Raw genomic sequence first — 25,286 nt, 5'->3', positions numbered from 1 at the left:
TTCTATGACCATAATTAAAAATTAAATATTTTGATGCCTCTGTGATCTCATAGATATGATTATTGCTTCCAACTATTCAAATTAAAAGAATCTACATTCCTTGTCATAATCCTGTTCTTGTTCATGTCTTCCCCAAAATCATTCATGGGAAATTTCTCCAATATGCCAGGAATCTTCCTCTAGTACCTTGACATTGTGTAAATATTTGTTATCCTTTCCACCATGTAAATGACTTATCTTCTTTTTTGCTCATACATCTCTTATTTTAAAAAAAATAGCAATATATTATATATATGTACATATATTTATTCATATATATATTTATTCTGAAAGCTATTAAAGTTTAAAACTTCAATAAGGCTTTTGGGATAATACACACACACACACACACACACACACACACACACACATTCTATTTAAAGAACACGTGTATACATTTTGACCTAATCTATGCAATGTAAAAACATATATGTACATATTTATATCATATCTCATATCTCTTTAAATGGCATACATAAAATAGGTCTAAAATTCAATATCTAAGTGATTTTTTTAAAGCATGCATTTCTCGATTTTATATTTTTTTCATTCCTGTATTAAACTCATAGTATTCCCTGGTATGAAATGAATTAAGAATAGCATGAAACAGATAATTTAGATGCAGAGATTAGACTATCTCAAAAAGAAGAAGAAGTTAGGCAGCAGAGGTGGTAAAGTTCTTGTTTATGTGCTTTACAATTGTTTTCAGCATGTGAGCTTCAAATTAAAACCAGAAATACTTACTTAAATAAAATAGGGATGAAGTTGTTGTCTGTTATTATTAAACAAGATTTTTTAAAATAAGAATTTTAAAAAAATTAAACAGATATATACTATAGTATACACATCTATCCCCACTCCCATAAGAACCATGAGGTCTTATTTTAGATAATTTAACCTATTTTTTTAATTTGTTAAGCAGGTTACCTGAATTCTACAATTTAAGTCCTTTAAACTCTTCTAATTCTTCAATTCATATTTTAATAATTTTAAATGAGACCATTATTGCATAGAGATTATAAGCAATTTTACATCTCATTAACCTTGCTTTGTTTTAATTACAAAGATCCTTTGTTAGATTCCTTTAAATGATCCAGTTTATAATTTCAGTCTGTCCTAGGGAGTATTTCAGTTCAACTGCACATTCATCAACTGTTTTTGTCCTGTTAAGTTGTTGACAACTGCACAATTATACTCTCCAGCAATGATTGATGAATTATATTCCTAAGTTTAGATGTTAAATATGATAAATATTTATAACAATTTCCACTTAAAGATTCTTATCTTCATCTCCACTAAAGCATTAAAGATTTAAATACTAATGGTAGATAGAATGTATTTTAGTTCATATCCCATTTAAATCTTTGAAAATATCAGGTAAAAGGAGATATATTAAGTACACTAGAGAGACTTTCATGTTATTTATACAGAAAAATTATCAGATATCACATTTTGGGGCAGGAATTCACAAACTAGATTGATGACAGTAAGAGATTAAAAGAAGAAGGAACACTGGACCACTGGAGTTATAAGACCAATTTTGACACTACCTGGCTGTGTTACCTTAACCAAATTACTTATACTTTCTGGGCCATAACACTTCATTTGTGAAATAAGAGGGCTAGAATAGACACTCTCTAAATATCCTTTCCAACTATTAAATTCTTTGAGACTATGAAAGTGGAGCTGTTAACATTTAGTGAACACCAATTTTTCAACAGGCAATATAAAGATATAGAAAGAAGCAGAAGACATGGTTCTTTCCCTGAAGGAGCATCTCATCTAGTTTGGGAGATAAAATTCATACTTAATGAACAACTAAGCTGGCACCATGAATTAATGTTGGCTAGTTAGTGAAGGAGAATGAATGCAATAGATTCTTATCTTCTGGTGGTCCTTATTTGCTCTATTGGGAACGACTATTTATAAAAAGGATAAAAAGTCCTTGGGGATATAAACTGAGTTGGTCTTTGTTTTCAGATAATCTAGGCATATAAAATTATTGTTAATATGAAAGTCTAAAAGACTCATGATTTAAAGGGTTTGGGTGCTCTCACCACAGAAACTGATGTCAATGCTTCTGTTTCATATATTGCCATGGTCAAAAATATATTTCAACTACAGCCTAATATTATAGTGATATAGCTCTCTGAACTTCTCTAGGTTGATCCTTAAAAGATGAATGCACAATAATTTGGTTAAAACTTAAGCTTTTCATCTTAGTAAAAACCTCCCAGATGAGAAATAGTGTTGTATAGTGGCTAAAGGGATAGACAGAGTTGGGGTAAGGGCCTACTTCTGACACACATTAGTTGTGTGGTCAATGGCAAGTCACACAGCATCTTAGCTCCCCAGGCAACTCTGTAAGGCTCTAAATTGCTTATCTACATCAACTTTCGTAGACCTATACAGTTACTTCCTTTCAACGATTAAACCAAAAATATATACCAGGGCTTATGTTGTCCTGAATAGACTGAGAATAAAGGGTTACCCAGTACTTCTCACATGATACTTCAGGCACAAGGTTAAACAAGAATTCCCCAAAGTTTCCTTAACACACATTCAAAATGACGAGAAACCTCCATGTTTATATTTGAAGTTTCTTTTTTTGTGGGTTGTGATGGAGCAGTAAAGGGTGGACTCAGTAATAAACTAACCAAGTAGGTGAGTGAGAAATGCATTACTGTTTTTAAAACTGATTTAAAAAAAATATCTTTACCACTCTTCCCTAGTCCTTATGGGAACACTTTGGGATAGTTATCAGAGCATCAGATTAAAACTAAAAAAAAAACAAAAAACAGAACTTCCAAATAAAAGTTTGAAGTGGCAACCTTAAGCTTTCAAAGCAGTAGTGAGGGTATGTAGATGGTTCACAGATAAGTTTTCCTATACAACAATTCTCTGTACCCTTTCCAGACATCTAAAACAATAACAAATTCTTAATTAGTCTACCAAAACAAATGCCCTGCCTTAAGTTTTAACCTATCTTATTAGCAAAATAAATTTTTAAGGAAATTTTAAAATATTTTCATAAAGTTTGCAAAAGTGAAAGTAAAGAATTCTGCCTCACCAGTTTAGGGGTTAACAAAAGTATGTACATACAGCATGGGGGAAAGGAGACTTTGCAGAAGTTCTTACAAAATTTTGAGGATTTTAGTCAACTATAAGGCTAGTATGAGAAAACAGTATGATACAATTGCTAAGAAAGCTAATCTAATCTTTGGCTGCTGAATTAACAAATATATAGAATCCAAATGAAAGAAACTACTCCTTTTCTGCTGTTATATAAAAAGTAATCAATTCACTTTAGGTAGGACTGAAAATTAGAATTCGAGTAGAAAATAAGAGGAAGTTGAAGAGTCTAGAAATCATACCATTAGAAGAGAGATATTAGTTCAAGAATCTGGGAAAGTTCTACTTGAAGGAAGGATTAAGTGGAAGACATGGTAAATGCTGGCAAATACTTGAAGCAATCTCAATTAGAAGAGAATAGATTTTCATGTGACTTCAAAAGTAAAAACAAAGACCACAAGATGAACATTTTCTTCTCTTTAGAGAGAAAAAAGGAACAACCTAGAATTAAAAATTAAATGGTTGCTTCATAACAATGATTTTCTTGTTATTGGGAATATTCCAGGAGGATGAGACCCTTAACAGAGATGCTATAGAAGTGATTTCTACATTTAGTGGAGGGTTTGAGACAAGCAAGGGATGTTGGGAAGAGTGCCAAGCCTAGAGTTAGAAGAGACACGGTTTTAGATCCCACCTCAAACACTAGCTGTGTTACTATGAACAATTCATTTAACCTCCCTGGGCCTCACTTTCCTCATCTGTAAAATAGCGACAATATTACCCAAAGTAACCATCTCAAAAGGTAAACATGAAGATTGAATATGACAATATATGTAAAAATAATTTGAAAGCTTTAATACATCTTATTCTCACTTTAATCCAAGGTCAGGAAAGAGAGTGAAAATCAAACACAAGATCATAATTTCTGTTACTTGTTGGCACTTCTGGTAAAAAAAAAATGGTGGAGGTTGAATCTACTGGATAAAATTTTATTTTCACAAAACTTCGATGGATTTTCACTTTTCCATTCTCCTCCTGACTTGGACCACCACAGAAAGTTAAGGGAGACTTTACTGCAGGGCTTCTAAGGAAACCCATAGCTAGCAGTCCGAACCTAATGCTTGTTTTCAGCACTTTTTCTCCTTTTTCCTGAATCTCCTTTTTATAGATATGGTTGCTGGAGAGGATCACAAGGATTATGTATCCCAGCTATCACAAGATTTATTATGATGTGTGTCCTGGATGTTTTTGTGATTTGCAAGGAAACAATTCAAATCACACATGCACAATCCTATACCTCCCTTTCTCCTGTGTAACATTCCTACTTCCAAAAAAAAATACCATCTCATTATTTAAATACATTCCCATCTCTTCTTTTTAGCAGTAGGTATTAAGAAATGTACTAGTTTCAAAAAAAATAGCGCCAGCTTTAAAATCCTATGAAATTCCACCCAGTTTAAGCTCTAGGTGCTCATTTCTATAATCAAATAGAACATTACTGATGAATAGAAGCATCATGGGATTATGAACTAGAGGGAATCTTAGAGATCATCCAGTGTTACTTCCCTATTTAACAGATGAAAAACTGAAGCCCAAAGGCCAATGTATCCTACTTACATAGTTCAAATGAATTAATATAGCCCTATGAGTTAAGGGACCTGAATTCTTAGCTGAAAACTAAAATATGTCTTCTGTATAACTTTGACTTCAGTTCTACATCTATGAATATGGTTTGTAATTTATATCATTTGCCCACCAAAAATAATTTTGAGGCTTTTAGTAGCAATACCATATAAACCATAAATGTTATTAGTATATAAAGAGAACTTATCTTTTTCAAGCCTTTTTCACCCCAATATATTGAATAGAGGTTCTTGTTTAACCTAGTCTATAATATAAAGATTTTTAAAAGTTCATAGAATACAATAAATAAGAGAATAATTAGAAATAAATTTTAGCAAAACAGTCTAGTTTCAATAATATAAGTAATCTTGGAAGAAAAATAGTAATAGTCAACAAATGAATTTTAAAGTTTTAATTGTTTTAAAGTGGGTTGTGAAGAATTTAAGTCTCTGGCTTAGAAGCCACACATGTCATAGAGGAGACAGGTACATCTGTCTTGATGTGTCCAATGCCAACTAAGCCAAAGAAAGCCCATTACTAGTCGACTGTAAATAAAGCAATGGAAAATAAGGGCAAACAAAAAGACAGCTAAAAGACAGGATATGAATACATGTATAGAATAAGTATTCCATTTCTGATGCTCAACTTTACGGTAGAAGAATTCAGTACTTTTCATGTTTTGGGTATATAACAAACAATTTGATATGTTCAGGTAAAATTAATTCATATGAATTGTTAAAAAAATGAGGAAGTATGCAGTAAACATTATGCTCCCCAAACAGATGGAGTGGCAGATGGGTTTACAGATTGGATTCTCTTGATCCTCTGTGTAAAAAAACTTGCTACTCAGTGAGATAGTGGCTCAAATCTCAAATAAACCTCATAAACCATTCTGGCCCTTTTGCTTTGTGGAAGGTTTTTGGGTAAATAAATGAATCTAACAAATTCTATTTTAATAAAATAAATATACCTTAGCCAGATGCCTGTACGGTAACTCTCATTTAATTTTAAAAAGACTTTTTAAGTCTTTTTGGAGCAGATGCTTAAAAGATATAGTCACCCAGTGGACTAAAATATAAAATGACTACTTGTCTACAAACTTGAATAATTACCTTCCTTCATTGATGAGCTCAATAAATGCAAGTCCTGCATTCTTCTGAATCGAATTTTGCCATTCCTAAATGGAAAAACAAACAAACAAACCACAGCATGTTTAAAGAAGCAGTAGTGGCAGAATTGCATAAATACATTTGACTGTCCTGCCTAAGAGGAACTTGAACAATGGAAATGCGTTGGTTGGATAGTTGGGTCTTTTAAACCTAAACATATGTTGTGTTTTTTTTTCCATCAAATTACTTCAAACTTGATTGGGATAAAAACATATATATGTATAAATGCATATGCGCATTTATATTGGGTGCTACCACATTGCATATAAACACTATGGCACAGGTGGACTCTCAGTAAAAATCTCACTCCCAAATGATTAATACTATTCTTTGGAGTCAATTTAAGTATTTGGGATTAAAATTAAAAGAATTCGATCCAGAAATATTTGTCCAAATGATCATTTTTCATACTTTAACTTCTAATGAATTCAAAGTGAAAAATAAAACATAGAATAAATACCTATTTATTTAGAATGGCTAGAAAAGGAAATATTCTAATTATTGTAATACTCTGGTTGGCTGAAAGTTATCATATGGTTATCATAACTGAATTCTTTGAAAACAGGGAAAATATACAATATTAAAACCATATGCCACAAAACTTAACCTTTCTAATGACGAAAAGAGATGACTGGACCTTGAGAATGCCTCTGGGTCACTGTGAACAACTTTTCTGAGGATATCATAGAATCAGTAGAGATTCAGCATAATCCTGTGACAGACATTGGTAATGACCAAATCTACCTCTGTATCTCTTACAACTTTTCTCTTCCCTCTGCTCTTGTAGTCACAGTCTTAGTGTAAACTCTCACCAGCTCTTGACTATACTATTGAAATAACTTCCTAATTGGGCTCCCTGTTTTCAGTTTCTAGGCTGTTTCCATTTCTGATCTATTTTACAAAGGGTTACCAAAATAAAGAACAAATGTGATGTTAACTCCTCTACTAAAAAAAAAAACAAACCCAAAACAATGGTTCCCTCTAGTTTATAATACAAGGTATTTAGTCTGAAATTAAAAGTCCTCTACGAATTTGTTACAACTTATATTTTCTTTCTTTTTCTTACAGGTAAGGCAGACAATCTTTATTATCTTTTAGCTACAGAAATAATATCAAGCAAATTCTTTAAAACATGATTTCACAAGGCATATGTTTCTGTGATTATTTTTTAAGAAACTGAGATTCAATAACATCACTCAATTACATGAGTGCTTTGTTCACTCTAGTACAATCTTCAAGTGCAAGAAAAACAGCATCAAAGTAATAGTTATGAAATAAATTCTGATGTACCAAAAGAGGTATACTACTGCATTTTAAGTAAACTTATCTTTTTCTAATATTCATTTTACATTCGTAAACTGTTCTTGTTATATAGTTAAAATACAGACATGCAAATATCACTACTTTATGCCCCATTCATATTTACTATATTATCACTCAGCCTTTCTTCAAAAATTCAATGTATTAGTTTCCCTCTAAAGATTTAATCAGTCTTGAAAGACTATTTGCATTTATAAACTCATTTTCTTGCTTAGACAGCAGATTGACTTTGCATTTGGTAGTCCAGCTGTGTGTATGCTAATTTAAAGTCTTTACTTCTCAATATATTTTACTAATTTCATAAGCCCTGAGTTATTACATAACCTAATAAATGTACATGTTACATTTAAAACTTTATATAATTTAAACATCATAAAGGTGACTTACAAATGCCAATTAATAATTAGAACAATAAATCCCATTAGTTATGAAACTAATAATAAAATTAAATGTGCATATTTATCCTTTCTTTAAATATTTCTCTAAGTCATGTCCACAATGGTAAGTAAAATCTACTTATAGTAAAAACTTGATTTAGCCAACTTTTGCATGGCCTTTGCTCATTTTATTTTTTCTCTTAAAATTAATTAAATACCACTGTCTTATATATGCTCTGAATTGCAGACCAAATGCTTTTATTTCAATGTCCACCACCCAAATTATAAATGCTACAGTTTCCAAACCAGGATGAAGGCACCAACAATGTAGCAACCAAACAGGATGCTGTACATAGTGGGTGATCAGCAAATATTTATTGAACATAGAATGAATGATCTGAAAGACAATTACTGTTGAATCAAACAATATATCTGTTATTATTCTCTGGTGAACTTTATTGGCCTAGAGAAATCAATCCACCAACATTGTTCAATTGTTAACTTGGAATTTTGAAATAAAAGGTAACAAATCATTAAATAATTACTTTTAAAAAGTTTAATTCTAGCTACTATATAATAGTACTTGATAAAAAAAGAAAAATATGTAATACTTATATTATCTTACATGTATAACCAAATGAGGGATTGATGATTACTGAACTAAGACCTTGGACTAATTTTTATAGGCTTGTGCAGGTAGAATTCTATTTTTCCAACTCAAGAGAACTTTATTATCCCAAACATAATTCCCTTATCTCCCTGGATACAAAGTGTTAATGGAAGGCTGGTACAAAAATAAATACAGTACTTAGACATTTTAATGTCTTATTTTTCTGAATTTGGTATTTTTCTAACTAAGCAAATGCTTAATTAAAGTATGCTTTGAAAAAAAAATGAAAAAAAAAGTATGCTTTGAGCTCTAAGATTAGTTAGTTACAATATTCAATTTTCACTGTTCTGAAGCCAATTGCATACTTTCACTTCCAATGCAAAAATAAAATAAAATAATACTATGAATAGTTTTATTCAAGAACATTTTGATAATTTCTTATGCTAAAGGAGCTGGTATAATATTTCCATTTAGTTACAAGATAATAGCAATGGCAAAAACATTGATGATACAGTTCATAGTTTGATTCTCCTATCTTATGGTACAGGTTCCATCAGATGTGGTATCCCAAAAACACGAGCTGTCTATGTGTAAACCAGATCCACTCTTCTGCATCACTGCATAAGTAACTATATATTTATACATCTTCCCTAACTTTACCAAATGTGTTAAGGATTGTTCTACTATAGCTGCAGTCCATTGGTTGACTCTATTCTGATTATAATCCATACCGCTTAATATAGCGTCTACGCACTCTTTCACAATATCATATGCTTCATCAGCATTGAAGCCAATATCTTCGTGGTGGGGCTGATATTCCTCCATGGTGGTGTTGATCTTCCTGAGGGACTACAACTTATATTTTCATGCCTCTTTCACATCACTTCTAAACTATTCAATATCCCAGTCAAAATTGGCCTGTTATTCCCTGAAGGTTTTCACTTTTATCTTCTTTATCCTTGTCTTCACATAGGTAGAGCTTCCCCCCAACATCTGAAACACACTCACTTCTCACCCCCAATGTCTCAGAAAATTTATCTTTCTCCAGTCCTCAGCCCAAATGCTATATAATATGCAAAACATTCCTGATACTCTGCCTCACTTCCTTCTTCCTCATTACTAGTCTTTTCCTCCTACAACTATTCAGTATTTACTTCTGCTATTTAAATCTGTCAGATTAAATATACATAAAATTATAAAACTCAAAATTGGTTGAGCCTTAGAGAAATTAATAATTTATATATTGCTAGTGACAATGTATATTGGGGAGATATTTGAATAATTTGGAAATAATTCAATTTAATTCACCACAAATGTATTAAATGCCTAGTCTACTGGGCACTTGGAGATATAAAGATGAATAATGGTTTCTGTTCATAAAGATCTTACAAGAGAAATAACTGATAGACATTAGTAGCCTAGCCCCCTCCTCAACAAGAATCTGAAGCCTAAAGATGTTAAATAACTTGTCCAAGGTCACATAGAGAGTAAGGGAGAGAGCAAGGAATTCACAGAATCAAACCATTAGAATTGGTAAAGACCTGAGCATCCCCCCAGTCCAATCCCTACCCAAACGGAATCCTCATTATAACATATCAGACAAATGGTTATCCATCTTCCACTTTAAAACCTATAATGAGGGGGAACCTTGGATCTCTGACTTTAAATACAGTGAACTTTCTATTGTATCATGATCTAAGAACTATCAACTCCACAAGGACAAGGCTCATAGCTTTTCTTTTCCCTTTCTTGGGGTGGGGGGGAGTAGTGGGGAGGGAGATGTGAGGCATTTGGGGTCACACAGTGTCAAGTGTCTGAGGCTGGATTTGAACTCAGGTCCTCCTGACTTCAGGGCTGGTGCTCTACCCACTGTATCACCTAGCTGCCCCTATAATTTTTCCCTCATCTATCCCCATGGTCTAGCAGAGTATCTTATACACAGTATTTCATTTTAAAATGTTTGTTGAAGAAAGACATGACAGAGTGGACAATATGCTTCACAAATTATCTACCTTCACAACAATCTTGTGGGCTTGGGTAGGGTAAATTACATCCACATTTTATAGATGAGGAATGTAAAGACAAGAGATGGCAAATAATTCTAGATCAATTGTTCTAGAAATTGAAGCCAGTTTTGAATCCAAGGGACTAAAAGTTATTTATATAATGAGTATAGTCATCAAAATTCCAGGTCAGATGAAATATGCACATATTAATTATTGATAAAAACTAATTATTCATATTTTAAAATGATTCTTAAAGATTCACACAGTATGCTAGTGTTTTTATATTAACACCAGGGCTTCAAATAAAAAATTAGACATGAGAGAAGGTAGCAGAGTAAGAAGTAAGTCCCTCTCACCCTCCCTTATTGACCTGAAAGCCCAGAAAATATCACCCCAAGAAAAACCCTGGAAGAGCTGAGTCAACAGAAAGATGGGGTACAGCAGTCTTGTAGCCCAGGAAGCCTGGAGGAAGCCTGGAGGATTGATGGGAAAAGTCTCTCGTTCTGGGGGAGGGGGAGCAACACAGGACAGGAGGCATCTCAGCAAGCCAGACATAACCCACATCTCAGCAAATCAGGGGGAGATCCTGAGCCCCAGAGCAGTGGAGCAGGCAAGCACCTGCACCAGGACCCCACCTCAGTGCCTCAGCACAGGCAGGGGAACCAGTAGACACCAGCTCAGAACAGCACCATGTTGGCTGGTGTTCCCCAGCAGAATAATCTCTTGGTGCTTTAGGACAATTCCAGGAAGCACAGCTCCAGGCTGGCAGACATCCTCCAGCAGCCAAACATTCTAGTGCAAGGCCCAGGTGAGCAGGCTTCCCCCAGGGGCCAAACTCCCCACCCTCACCCCCACCCTGAGAGCTCTGGTGCTGCTGACCCCAGCTCAGCACTGTAAGCTGCCAGAACCTTACAGCCCTAGCTGCCAGCACCTGAGGCCCCAGCACACAAAGCCAACGATCGGGTCTCAGGTACCCAGCACAAGAAGCTTGGGTCAGTGCCCCCTGCACTCCAGCAGAAGAGCTCAACTCTAAAAGCCAGGAATTAGGCAAACACCATGAGCAAAAAGCAGAAATGGACAATGACCACAGATTCTTATTATGGGGACAAGAAAGATTAAGGCACACAAATTCAGAAGAGAACAACATTGTCAACATACCCACATCTGAAACCTCAAAGGGGAATATGAACTGGTCCCAAGCCTAAAATGCCTTCTTGGAAGAGCTCAAGAAGGATTTTAAAAGTCAAATAAGAGAAGTAGAAGAAAAATTGGGAAAAGAAATGAGGCTTATGTAAGAGAGAGGCAATAGCTTGGAAAAGGAAGGACAAAAATTGACTGTAGAAAACAAATCCTTAAAAAGTAGAATTGGCCAAATGGAAAAGGAGGCATAAAAACTCACTGAAGAGAAGGTAAAATGGGCCAAATGGAAAAGGAGGATTCAAAATCTAATAGAAGAAAAGAATTTGTTAAAAATTAGAATTGGGCAAGAGGAGGCTAATGACTTTATGAGATATCAAGAATCAGTTAAAAGAAACAAAAGAATGAAAAAATAGAAGAAAATGTAAAATATCTCATTGGTAAAACAACTGACCTGGAAAATAGATCCAGGAGAGACAATTTAAAAATTATTGGTCTCCCTTAAAACCATGATTAAAAAAAAGAGCCTGGACAGCATTTTTCAGGAAATCAAGGAAAACTGCCCTGAGGTTCTAGAACCAGAAGGTAAAATAGTCATCAAAAGAATTCACCAATCACCTCCTGAAAGAGATCCCAAATTGAAAACATTAAGGAATATTGTAACCAAATTCCAAAATTACCAGGTCAAAGAGAAAATACTGCACGCAGCCAGAAAGAAACAATTTAAATATTATGGAACCACAGTCAGGATTACACAGGACCTTCTAGCTTCTACATTAAAAGATTGGAGGGCATGGAATACATATAAGGCAAAAGAGGTTGGATTACAACCAAGGATCAAATACCCAGAGAAACTGAGCCCAGTCTTTCAGGGAAGGAGATGGATATTCAATGAAATAGGAGACTTCCAAGCCTTCCTGATGAAAAGATCAGAGCTCAACAGAAAATTTGATCTTCAAATATAAGACTCAAGAGAGGCATAAAAAGGTAAACAGGAAAGAAAAAAACAACATGCTATTAATAAGGGCAAATTGTTTACACCCCTACAAGGGAAGATGACACATAACTCTTGAGGACTGTATTGTTATTATGTCATTCAAAAGGGATATACTTAGACAGAAGGCATGGGTATAAGTTGCCTTTGATGTGATGATAAAAAATCTAATTAAGTGGTGAAAAGGGATTGTACTGGGAAAAGAGGAAAGGAGGGAGACAAAGGTAAATTACATCACATGAAAAGGCACAGAAACCTATTATAGTAGAGGGAATGAAGAGAGGGGGATGAGCATTATTTGAACCTTACTCTCATCAGATTTGGCCCAAAGAGGTAATAACACAATCGGTTAGGTATAGAAATCTAACTCACCCTATAGGAAGTAGGAGGCCAAAGGGGAAAGAAAAGGGAGGAGGTAGATAAAAGGGAGGGAAGGAGTAAGGGTAAAGGGAAAGAAAAGGGAAGGGGGCTGATAGAAGGGTGGGCAGACTGAGGGAGGCAATGGTCGAAAGCAAAACTCTAGTGAGGAGGGAAAGGAAGAAAGGAGAGAGAAAAGCATAAACAAGAGGGGGAAATAGGACGGAGAGGAAGACACAGATAGTAATCATAACTGTGAACATGAATGGGATGAACTCTCCCATAAAACGGAAGGGGATAGCAGAGTGGATTAAGAACCATGATCCTACAATATGTTGTTCACAAGAAACACATTTGAAGAAGAGGGATATGCACAGGGTAAAGGTAAAAAGCTGAAGCAGAATATATTAGGTTTCAGCTGAAATAAAAAAAAGCAAGGGTAGTAATCCTGATCTCAGACAAAGCAAAAGCAAAAATAAATCTAATTAAAAGAGATAAGAAAGGACACTACTACCTGTTTAAAGGTACCATAGATAAAACTGGGCATACCCTTTGACCCAATACTACCACTTCTAGGTCTATATCCCAAAGAGATTATAAATACGGGAAAAGGACCCACATGTACAAAAATATTTATAGCAGCTCTTTCTGTGGTGGCAAAGAACTGGAGATTGAGGGGATATCCATCAATTGGGGAATGGCTGAACAAGTCATGGTATATAAAAGTAATGGAATAGTATTGTGCTATAAGAAATGATAAGCAGAAAAACCTGGAAAGACTTATATGAACTGATGCTGAGTGAAATGAGTAGAACCAGCAGAACATTGTACACAGTAACAGCCTCACTGTGTGATGACTGACCTTGATAGCTCTTCTCAGCAAAGCAAGGATCTAAAACAACTCCAAAAGACTTATGATGGAAAATACTATCCACATCCAAAGAGAGAAATTTGGAGTATGAATACAGATGGAAGCATACTATTTGCTCTCCTTTTCTTTTGTTGTTTTGTTTTGTTTCTTCTTTCTTGTGGTTCCTCCCATTCTTCTTTATATCATGACTAATGTGAAATATGTTTAATATGAATGTATAAGTGGAGCCTATATCAGCTTGCATGCTGTCTTGAGGAGGGGGAAGGAGAGAATGGCGGAGAAAGTGCAAAAGTCAAAGTCTTGTGGAAGTGAATGTTAAAGACTAAAAATAAATAAATTACATAAAAATGATAAAATAATAAATATACATTAATATATATATTATATTAGACTATATAGAATATGTTTATATATAAAGATATATAATTAATAAAAATAAATAATAAATAAAATAAAATAATAAAAATAAAAAATAAAATGCAAACCCAAAAAATACATAGAAATAAACCTGAAATGCATCACAATAAAAAAATTGGACATGACTCAAGGCAAGGAAAAAAATCAAAAAGAATGAAAAAAATACCCTCTACACGATAACAAAAATCATGTCTGTTTTGACTGTTACCAAAGAACTAAGCATAAGGCAAAGGGAAGGAAGCCTCTGTGCTTACAACGACACTCTTGCAGTTTTTCTTGTTATAAAAATCTTAATTTTTTTAAAAAAATTCTTTCTCTAAAATTTCTTAATTTCTTTCTAGAAATAAAGGGATATATAGCTTTTATTCCAGCAAGACCTGGTAACAGATGGTGAAATGAAGGATAATGGGCATATACTTGGCTTGAACCTCACTGCCTGAGAGGTGTATTTCAAAATAAAGTCCTAAGATCAATTCCAGAATTTTTCTTTTCTTTTTTTTCTTTTTTTTAAGGGGGCAGGGAGGACTCGACAAATTCAAAAAGTATTCCAAAGGAAGGGTGTAAATTACCCCTAGCATCACATAATTATCTTCATCAGAGCAAATACTTAACTTTGAGGTTGAATGTCTATGGAGGAGTGCCAAGTCTCTATATTTGAAACAATTCTTTAGCTCTTCTACAAGGAAACACAAAATTTCCTCAAGATAAAGAAATCTGCTAGGGAATTGGATCTTATTTTAAATATCCTTTGAAAATAAACACTTTGAAGACAAATAAGTTCCAGAAGGATGACTATAAAATCACTATGTTTTGTTCACAATGAGGTATATAAGCTGGTAGAAATCTCAGGCCCAGAACTTTCCTTTAAACACTGAAATGAATCAGTGCTCTTGAGCGCGCGCGCAGACACACACATACACCCACACCCACAAGTGCCAGATCATCTCATCCTAGTCATTTCAGATGAATACACAGCCTGTACCTCCTCTCTTGTATTCATTAAAATAACTATATTTAAGATTCCAAGAAATCCAATTTTGCTCAGACATCTTGAAAATGTGAATACATGTGTTTGGTATTTTGAAATTAAGCAACATTTCTGAGAAGGAGCAAATACAAGATGACAAAAACAACTTCTGAAGTAATTTCAACTCTGAGATTCTATGACAAGGATACTAAAAAAGACAAATGTTCTAGGCCTCAAGATTTTATTTCACTTTTCTATATCTTGTGAAATCATTTACTTTATGCATGCTTCATGGACATAAATAATAAGAATATATATTGTCTAAGGAATCTAATTAGTACTTTGAGGAGGGAAATTCGGGGGGGGGGGGATCACTAGGCCTGTGATTTCATTGCTGAAGGGAACTCCTGTTGAAAAAACTACCTCAAATGATGCTGATCAGCAACTGTTCTGCAACATGTAATTTGAGGGACACAGAGGGGTTTTATTACTTGACCAGGGACACAGAGCTCTATATGTCAGAGGGTGGACTTCAAACAAACTCTTCTGGACTCTAAAGCCAGGACTTAATTTTAAGAAATTTAATAGTGGAAATAAATATTATGTAGGGTATAAAACTGAAATTTCCACAATTCATGTAAAAATAAAAACCCTAAATATAATGTATATGATAAGTACCTCTGCCCTTCTACCTGTACAGATTATGTGTACAAAACTGTCTTATAATAAAGAGTTAATGAATGAAATGAATAATTACAGAATTACACAACATCAAAATTTAAAGTGACTTGAGAGGTTATTTAGTTCAACCAACAGCTGAATCCCCTACAAGAGTGTTGTCCAACTCAAACGGAAACAAGCCTATTAAACTGTACATTAGGATCCCTGTGGTTTGCAAATTGTCTTGGAAAAACACAAATTAACATTATGTTTCATTGTTAATATCTATTTTGTTAAATATTTCCCAATTATACTTTAGTCTGGTTCCCTGGTGGTGGTGGGCCCCACATCTGACACCTCTGCCTTACTCCAAGTAGATACCCAGCCTATGCTTAAAGACCTACAGTGAAGGGGACTCTTAAGGCAGCTGCCCTCACAGGTTCGCTTTATATAAAACCCAAATGTGCCTCTTCACACATCCTATCCTTTGTTCTTAGTTCTGTTCTCCAAGGGCAAGAGGTATAAGACTAATGCTTCTTTAATTTGATAATGTTTCAAAAATGTGGATCACTCACATGTGACTGAATCAACTAAAAAGCATTTATTAAGCACTTATTATGCACTAGAGACTGTATTAGGCAAAAAAGGATACAAAAACTCCAGGCCCAATGCTCTAGCGACTGTGCCACCGAGCTGCCTCAGTTCTCACTGGATTACTGCAATATCCTCCTAGATAGCCTTGTTTCTTCAGGCATATTCACTTTCCATTTCACTCTCTATATAGCTGCCAAACTGATATTCCCAGAGTTAAGTGATCCTACTATACTCTCCTACTCAAGAAGACTATTGGCTCCCTAGTTACCTCTAAGATAAAATGCAAACAACTTCAGCATGTCTAAAGTCCTTAACAATCTGGCTCCATCCTACTTCTCCAGGTTTATTGAACATTACTCCTCTTAAGACTTTCAACATTCTAGCCAAACAGGCCTATTTTGATATGCCCTGATCATGTCATTCACAGGTTGTATCCCATGCCTGTAAGCATACCTTCCACCACATCCCCTTCCTCCAGAATCCCTGGTTTCCTTCCAGGGTCAGTCAGTCAGTCAGTCAGTCAGTCAATAGACCTTTTTCAAGTGCCTATTATATACACTGGGTACTATTCTAAGTGCTGGGGATACAAGGAAAGGCAAAAAGAGATTTCCTGCTCTCTAGGAGCTCACAATTTAACAAGTTAATGTGCAAACCAATATGTATAAACAAGAGACATGGAGATTAAACAGGAAACAAACAATAGAGAGCAGTCACTAAAATTAAGGGTGAAAAAATTTCAGGAGACAGAGATGAGGAGGGAGAACATTCCAAGAATGGGGCACAGTAAGGGAAAAAGTCTAGAACCAAGAAATGGAATATCTTGTGTGAGGAACAGCAAGGTCAGTTTCACTGGAGCAAAGAATAAGTTGGTAGGGGAGCAAGGGGGGAATGGTAGGTCTAAGATGACTGGAAAGGGAGGAAGCCTAAGTTTTGGAGATCTCTGCCAAACAAAGGATATTATATTTTATTCTGAAGGTGATAGGAAGCCACTAGAATTTATTGAGCAGGGAGGGTGACATAGTTAGACATGTACTTTAGGAAAAAAACTTTGACTGCAGAGTGGGCTGGAGTAGGGAAAGATTTTTGGCAAGTAGACTGAGATGTTACAAATGTAAGATGAAGAGGCCTTGACAGCAGATTGAAAAAGGGGGTCAGGACCGTGTAAGAGAAAGTGAAGAGTTCAGATTGCATGCCTGGGGGATTGAAAAGATTATGGTGTCCTTGACAGTAAAAGGGAAATGTGGAAGAGAGAATGGTTTTGGGGAAAAGAAAACAAGTTGGGCTATATTTATCTTAAGATGTCTGTAGGATATCCGATTTGAGATGTATAACAAGCAATGAAAGACATAAGACTGGAGGGCAACAGAGTGGTTGGGGCTGGATAAGTAGATATGAAAATTATTAACATAGATGATGAGTGAATGAATGGAAGCTGTATAGCAGTATAGAGGGAGAAGGGAAGAAGGCCCAGGACATGTCAATGGGTGTTAGTAGGTATGACCTCCAAAGGAGACTGAGGAACAATCATATAAAAAAGGAGGAGAACCAGGAGAGCAGAGAATTCCAAAAACCTAAAGAAGAGAGTATCAAGAAAAGGGTGATAGACATCATCAAAATTGCAGAGAGGTCAAGAAAGATGAGGATGGAGAAATAGCCATTCGATTTGGGAATTAAGAGATCATTCATAATTTTGTAGAGAGTAGTTTCAGTTGAACGGAAGCCACTCTATAGAGTTAGGAAGAGAACGAGAGGAAAGTAAGTGGAGGCACCTATTTTGGATCGCCTTCTCAAGGAGTTTAACCAGGAAAACCTACAGAGATAATGGAGAGCAGATGGATCAGATGAGGATTTTTTGAAGATGAGGGAAATACGGTCATCTTTTAGGCAGCAATGAAGCAGCCTGTAGACAGCGAGAGATTGAAGATAAGTGAGAGGGTGTTGGGGTAACAGAGGGGTGATCTGCTGGAAAAGACAGGATAGAATCAGTTCATTAAAAGACTTTGCCTTGGCAATGAGAAGGGCCACCTTTTTGCATGAGATAAAGGGTGAAAGGGGAGATAGCAGTAGAAGGAATCTGGGTGATAGGAAATAAAGAAGGGTGAAGACAAAGCTCTTAGAGAATGACCTCAATTTTTTTTCAGTAATATGAGGCATGCTTCTCAGCTAAGAGGATGGGATGAGGTGTAGAGATAGGAGGTGTGAAGGGTGAAAGGGTCTAAGTGGGATAGTTAGTTAATTAGGGAAGCATAAATATATCGCCTAGTAGCAGTGAGGACCCAGTTGAGGTCACGTGATATAAATTTGTGGTGAATCTAATCAGAATAGTTGTGTGATTTTCTCTACCTTGGTTCAGCAGCACATGTGTAGCAGCAAAGGCAGTGGATAGTGGGAATGATCCAAGCATAACGTGAAAAATGGCAAGATCATCAGTATGATAAGGGAGTAAGGGACTCAAGAGAACAGTGTAGAGTTGAATTATTTCACAAGGGGTCAAGATGGGGGAAGCAGGAGAGTGTAGTTAGTGCATGGTTAATGAAATGGGAAAGAACTGAAAAGTCAAAGGATTGGAAGTTATGGTGTGAATGTAAGGCAGGGTTTGGGAACAGAAGGCAAAGGGGAGAGGTAGAAAGCAAATAGAATGATCTGATAAGGAGATTTTGGAATTCCTGGACACAGAGGTGATACATTTGTGGGTGATGGCAAGATTTATGTGTATAACCATCTTACAAAGATGTGGCTGAGAGGTGATGGAGGAGTAGGTCATATGAAGAGAGTAAGCTAAGGGACATGGAGGTTAGGATGTTTGAGAGAGTATCAATATCTATTTTAAAGTCTTCTAGTCTGAGGGTAGGAGTTGGGGAAAGGAGAAAGATTATGAACCAGGTACTGACCAAGAAAGAGGAATATCCTAGAGGTCTGTATACCAGAATTTTGATTATGTAGATTGCAAGAACCTCGAAGAAAAGGTTACTGAGTGATAGTAGTAGAGGGAGAACAGAAGGCAATGGGGAACAAAAAGTATTCCAACTTCCCCACCTTGATCACTGAGTTGGAAGGAATGAAATTACATGCAGCTAGTGCTTAGAAGGGTGGCTGGCAAAGATCTATCATCAGGTGGGAGCCAGGTGTCAATGAGAGCCAGATGGTGAAAGGAGTAGGACAGAAAAAGATTTAAAATGAAAGCATGTTTGTTGCCTATGGAGCAAACATTCCAAAGGGCACAGCTAAAGGGGCAGGACACTGTGAAGGGGACCTAGGTTGAGGGGAACGGGGTTTGAATGATGGCCTATGGGATTCAGAATCATTGAGATTAAGAAGGTATGACCAGGGTGAGTTTGCTAATCATTAAGGGAAAATTTTAGAAAGATTTTCAATGTCAATTAGTTTATACCCTTATGGTAGAGTCCTTTCAGAGGCAGGAACAAGAACGTGGATCAGAAAGAATGGTGATACTTGCCTTCCCTGAAGGCAAGAGACTAAGCTGGAAACTTAATGGAATGCTGACCTCTCACTTCATCTCATCTCACCTTGTAGTATAAGACTAGTATGATGAACTGGCACTTCTATTCCCAGAGGAAATGGCAGGCCAGGCAGGAGATGCTCATGGCTGGAATGGGTCCCTCTCCCCTCACCATAACACCAGAAGAGAAGCTGGAAGTTAGGCAGGAGGTGCTTGAGGCACAGTCATGATGGTTAGGTACCCCCCTCCTCTTCTCACAGCTACCTTTATACGAGGTTCATGCAATTCTAGTTCTTTCTTCCAGAATTGCATAAAATATTTTGTCCTTGCACATGTAAGTATATACACACATACATGTTTATATTTACAAACTTGCATATAAGTATATACATGAATAGAATATTTTTTCCTAATAAAATATAAGCTCTATGAGAGCAAGGACTGTTTGAGGTTTTGTCTTTCTCTACTGTCTAGCACCACAGCTGGCATATAGATGCCCAATAAAAGCTTATTTAATGGATCTTTAATTGTGGTGCATGTGGTTCAAAACTGGAACTCTATTATTATTATATTATCATCATTAATATTATTATAAACTCCTCTATTTCAGTCTAGGTCTTATTACCCTTCCACTCACCTATATTCTTCATCTCCACAATAGCTTCTATTTCTTTTTTGTTTTTACCTTTTTAAAAATTTATTTAACATTTTTAGTTTTCAGCACTGATTTTCACAAGAGTTTGAACTACAAATTTTCTCCCCATTTCTACCCTCCCCCCCCACTCCAAGATGGCATATATTCTGGTTGCCCCATTCTCCAGTCAGCCCTCCCTTCTGTCACCCCACTCCCCTCCCATTTCCTTTTCCCTTACTTTCTTGTAGGGCAAGATAAATTTCTACGCCCCATTGCCCATATATCTTATTTCCTAGTTGCATGCAATAACTTTTTTTTTGAACACCTTCTTTTAAAATTTTGAGTTCCAAATTCTCTCCCCTCTTCCCTCCCCACCCACCCTCCCTAAGAAGGCAAGCAATTCAACATAGGCCACATGTGTATCATTATGCAAAACACTTCCACAATACTCATTTTGTGAAAGACTAATTATATTTTGCTCCTTCCTATCCCCCTTTATTCAATTTTCTCCCTTGACCCTGTCCCTTTTCAAAAGGTTTGCTTTTGATCACCTCCTCCCCTTATCTGCCCTCCCTTCTATCGTCCCCCCTTTTTTATCGCCTTCCTCCTTCTTTCCTGTGGGGTAAGATTCCCAATTGAGTGTGTATGTTATTCCCTCCTCAGGTCAAATCTGATGAGAGCAAGATTCGCTCATTCCCCCTCACCTGCCCCCTCTTCTCTCCCAACAAAACTGCTATTTCTTGCCATTTTTATGCAAGATAATTTACCCCATTCTATCTCTCCCTTTCTCCCTCTCTCAATATATTCCTCTCTCATCCCCTTAATTTGATTTTTTTTAGATATCATCCATTCATATGCAACTCACTCTGTGCCCTCTGTCTCTCTCTCTCTCTCTCTCCATACATATATACATATATACATATATATATATATATATATATATATATATATATGTACACACACATATAAAATATGTATATTCCCTTCAGCTACCCTAATACTGAGGTCTCATGAATTATACACATCATCTTTCCATGTAGGAATGTAAACAAAACATTTCAACTTTAGTAAGTCCACTGTGATTTCTCTTTCTTGTTTACCTTTTCATGCTTCTCTTCATTCTCATGTTTGAAAGTCAAATTTTCTATTCAGCTCTGGTCTTTTCACTGAGAAAGCTTGAAAGTCCTCTATCTTATTGAAAATCCATATTTTGCCTTGGAGTATGATACTCAGTTTTGCTGCGCAGGTGATTCTTGGTTTTAATCCTAGCTCCATTGACCTCTGGAATATCATATTCCAAGCCCTTTGATCCGTTAATGTAGAAGCTGATAGATCTTGTATTATTCTGATTGTGTTTCCACAATATTCGAATTGTTTCTTTCTGGCTACTTGCAGTATTTTCTCCTTGATCTGGGAGCTCTGGAATTTGGTGACAATATTCCTAGGAGTTTTTGGGGTCTTTTTCAAGAGGTGATTGGTGGATTCTTTCAATTTCTATTTTACCCTGTGGCTCTAGAATATCAGGGCAGTTCTCTTTGATAATTTCTTGAAAGATGATATCTAGGCTCTTTTTTGATCATGGCTTTCAGGTAGTCCAATAATTTTTAAATTATCTCTCCTGGATCTATTTTCCAGGTCAGTGGTTTTTCCAAGGAGATATTTCATATTGTCTTCCATTTTTCCATTGCTTTGGTTCTGTTTTATATCTTGATTTCTCATAAAGTCACTAGCTTCCACTTGCTCCAATCTAATTTTGAAGGTAATATTTCCTTCAGTGGTCTTTTGGACCTTCTTTTCCATTTGGCTAATTCTGCCTTTCAAGGCATTCTTCTCCTCATTGGCTTTTTGGAGCTGTTATGCCATTGGAGTTAGTTTATTTTTTGAGGTGTCGTTTTCTTCAGTATTTTTTGGGGTCTCCTTTAGCAAGTCATTGACTTGTTTTTCATGGTTTTCTCATCATTCTCATTTCTCTTCCCAATTTTTCCTCTACTTCTCTAACTTGCTTTTCCAAATCCTTTTTGAGCTCTTCCATGGCCTGAGACCAGTTCATGTTTTTCTTGGAAGCTTTTGATATAGGCTCTTTGACTTTGTTGACTTCTTCTGGTTGTATGTTTTGGTCTTCTTTATCACCAAAGAAAGATTCCAAAGTCTGAGTGTGAATCTGAGTCCATTTTCTCTACCTGGCCATGTTCCCAGCCAACTTACTTGATCCTTGAGTTTTTCATTGGGGTATGACTGCTTGTACAGTAGAGAGTACTTTGTTCCAAGCTTAAGGGGTTGCGCTGTTATTTTCAGAGCTATTTCTCACAGCAAACTAAGCCACACCAGCACTCCTCCTCCCCCAAGAACAGCCAACCTGAACCTTACTCAGATCTTAAGCAGGCTGTGCACTCCTGCTCTGATCTGCCACTTAATTCCTCCCACCAGGTGGGCCTGGGGCCAGAAGCAACTGCAGCTGTAGTTCTGTAGCTGCACCACCTCTGCTGCCCCTGTGGCAGTGGCTGAACTTGAACTCCTTTCACTCTGTCCCAGCAGTTTTCCCCCTAACCTTCTCTGTTGTCTTTGGTGTTTATGGGTTGAGAAGTCTGGTAACTGCCACAGCTCACTGATTCAGGGAGCTAGGGCCTGTTGTGCCTGGCTCCTGAGTCTGGTTGGTCCTGTCGCCACCCACACTGAGCTCTGCTCCCCTCCGCTCCCAGCTCCATGGGTGATAGACCTCACCCAGCGACCATCCAGGGTGTCCTGGGCTGGAGCCCTGCTTCCCTCTGCTATTTTGTGAGTTCTGCTGTTCTAGAATTTGTTCAGAGCCATTTATTATCAGTGTTTGGAGGGTCCTGGGGGAGAGCCCTAGGCAAGTCCCTGTTTTCCAGCTGCCATCTTGGCTTCACCCCCCTTAGCTTCTATTTCTTACTCTGCTCATCCCACATATCCATTCAGTTGCCAAACCTTGATATCTTCTCTTGTATCTGTCCCCTTCTGATTACTTACACAGTAACCTCCAGGTCAGGCCATCAGTTACCTCTTCCCTGGATAACTATAATAATCTACTCTGCCCTCTTCAATCTGTCTTCCACAGTGCTGCCAGAGTGACTTCCATTAAGTGAAATCTGATCACGTCATTCCCCTACTCGAAAAATTTTGGTAGTTGCTTAGGCTAAAGGAAAAACTCCTCTATTTGACTTTAAAAATCCCTCCCCATCTGCTCTGAAAATGGCCTTCCCCACCTCATTACTCACCTCTCTGCACTCTACAAAATGGTCAAATTGGTCTTCTTGCTCTTCTTCACACATGGGTCCATTCTAGTGCCACTGCACATCTCTTACCTCCAAGCCTTTGCACTTAATCTATGCCTGGAATGTTCTCTCTTGCCTTGCTGAATCCCTTACTTTAAGTCTCTGTTCAGTAATTATCTTCAAAATCAAGCCTTGCCTGATCTCCTTCACTGTTAATGCCTTCCCTCTCTAAACTATCTTGTATTTATTCTGTTTGTACATACATATATGTGCATATATTGTCTTCCCTGATAGAACATAGGCTGCAAGAAAGAAAGAAAGGACTATTTCTTTTGTTTTTGTCTTCCCAGTGCCTAACATGTACAGATATATCTTAGGTGATTAACAAATGGTTATTGATTTTTTTATCCTTTTTTTCCAAAATAACTTTGAAGCCCTGCCACCTCTTTTTTTATTATTACTTTTTTATATTTAGCTTTGCTGGCCAGCTTATGTTCATTCAGTTCTTTAGCACTAACACTATTCTGATCGAACTGTGTCATATTTTTGGATTCAACTAGTTATCTGCCCTTTCTATTTTCTGCACCCAGCTTTAAAAATATCTAAGTAGCCCAATGTTGGCCTGAGTATTCACAGCAATCTCTTTAGAGACTATCATCTTTTCCTACTGATCAGAGTTGCCTGTCTTTGGCATTTAGTTTTTGAGTTTCCCATCCCTTCCTGTACTGTTTTTTCTATGATTTTTGGTCTGGGATTCTACCCATCCTTTTTCTGAATCCTTTGAAGTCTGCTCTCCTAAAACAAATCAATTTTCTCCTTAAAGAGAAATTATAGATATGTTCAGAAAATACAGGGAAATCATTAGTAGATGTAAAAATAAAACAAATTTGATTGTTACACAGAAGAATATTTTATGAAATCAGTATTCTGAGGGTCCTCAAATTAAAGTAAAAAAACGTACTCAACTTCTTCCATATCTGTACATATAAATGCATGCATGTCTATATATATATATATATATATATATATATGTATATATGTATACAAATCCAAAATGCTTTAATATACTATTTTGAAAATTGAATTTTATACAAATATAGATTAGCTACATGCATTTGATGAGGCTAGCTGACATATCTTGCTGAGCAAACATCTGCTAGAAATAATAAGAAAAGAAAATGAGAATTTTCAATGAGTAAATTATGGGAAATGCTTTAGATTTTTAGATTTATTTTATTTTAAAAAATACCAAAGTTGGATTTGATTTTTATGGACACACAACACTTACTTTTAACTCAAACTCTTTCTCTAAATTCTATTTAATGTGATAGTAGCAATTTCATGTGGTAGTATTAGTTTATGAGAGTTAGCTGATCTAAGAAAAAATAGAGCTTGGAGGAACATCCATTATTAAAATTTGGCTATAAAACAACTATAATAAACATATATCTTTAGTAATTCCTTAGCAAGAAATTAATAAACAAAAGAAAATTGTTGCTCCACGATTTTTAGGATTTAATACAAGAAAGATTATTTCCATGCTCATTCATGAAAATCTAGTTATAATATGAAGCTTTACTGCAGCCCAGGAATTCACACATTAAAGTACTCTTGGCTTCTAAGGCCTCTCCCCTCTGATTGGACCTCCATTTGAAGAGCTGCCAAAGCCAGTTAAGTTTCACTCCTTTTTTGACTTCACTCTGGATTTTCTCTAACCTAAGCCAAGATGGTGGAGTAAAAGCATGA

General features: G+C 36.1%; 2 protein-coding genes across 5 annotated transcripts in view; both read right to left on the bottom strand.

The window, feature by feature from the left end:
- Positions 1-25,286, bottom strand: part of NBEA (neurobeachin) — a 768,499-nt gene that overhangs the window by 361,030 nt on the left and 382,183 nt on the right. For all 4 annotated transcript variants that reach the window (XM_036747790.1, XM_036747792.1, XM_036747793.1 and 1 more), the window contains one exon: positions 5,847-5,911. In XM_036747790.1, the coding sequence (XP_036603685.1) occupies positions 5,847-5,911 (65 nt within the window). The remainder of the gene's footprint in view (positions 1-5,846; positions 5,912-25,286) is intronic.
- Positions 8,742-9,035, bottom strand: LOC118840312 (dynein light chain Tctex-type 3-like). Its single transcript, XM_036747795.1, has one exon. The coding sequence runs from the start codon at positions 9,033-9,035 to the stop codon at positions 8,742-8,744; it is 294 nt and encodes a 97-aa protein (XP_036603690.1).

This window comes from Trichosurus vulpecula, chromosome 2 (genome assembly GCF_011100635.1).
Source record: "Trichosurus vulpecula isolate mTriVul1 chromosome 2, mTriVul1.pri, whole genome shotgun sequence".
In the NCBI taxonomy this organism is placed as follows: domain Eukaryota; kingdom Metazoa; phylum Chordata; class Mammalia; order Diprotodontia; family Phalangeridae; genus Trichosurus; species Trichosurus vulpecula.
The sequence above is the reverse complement of the archived record's forward strand: the minus strand, read 5'-3'. Positions and strand labels throughout refer to the sequence as shown.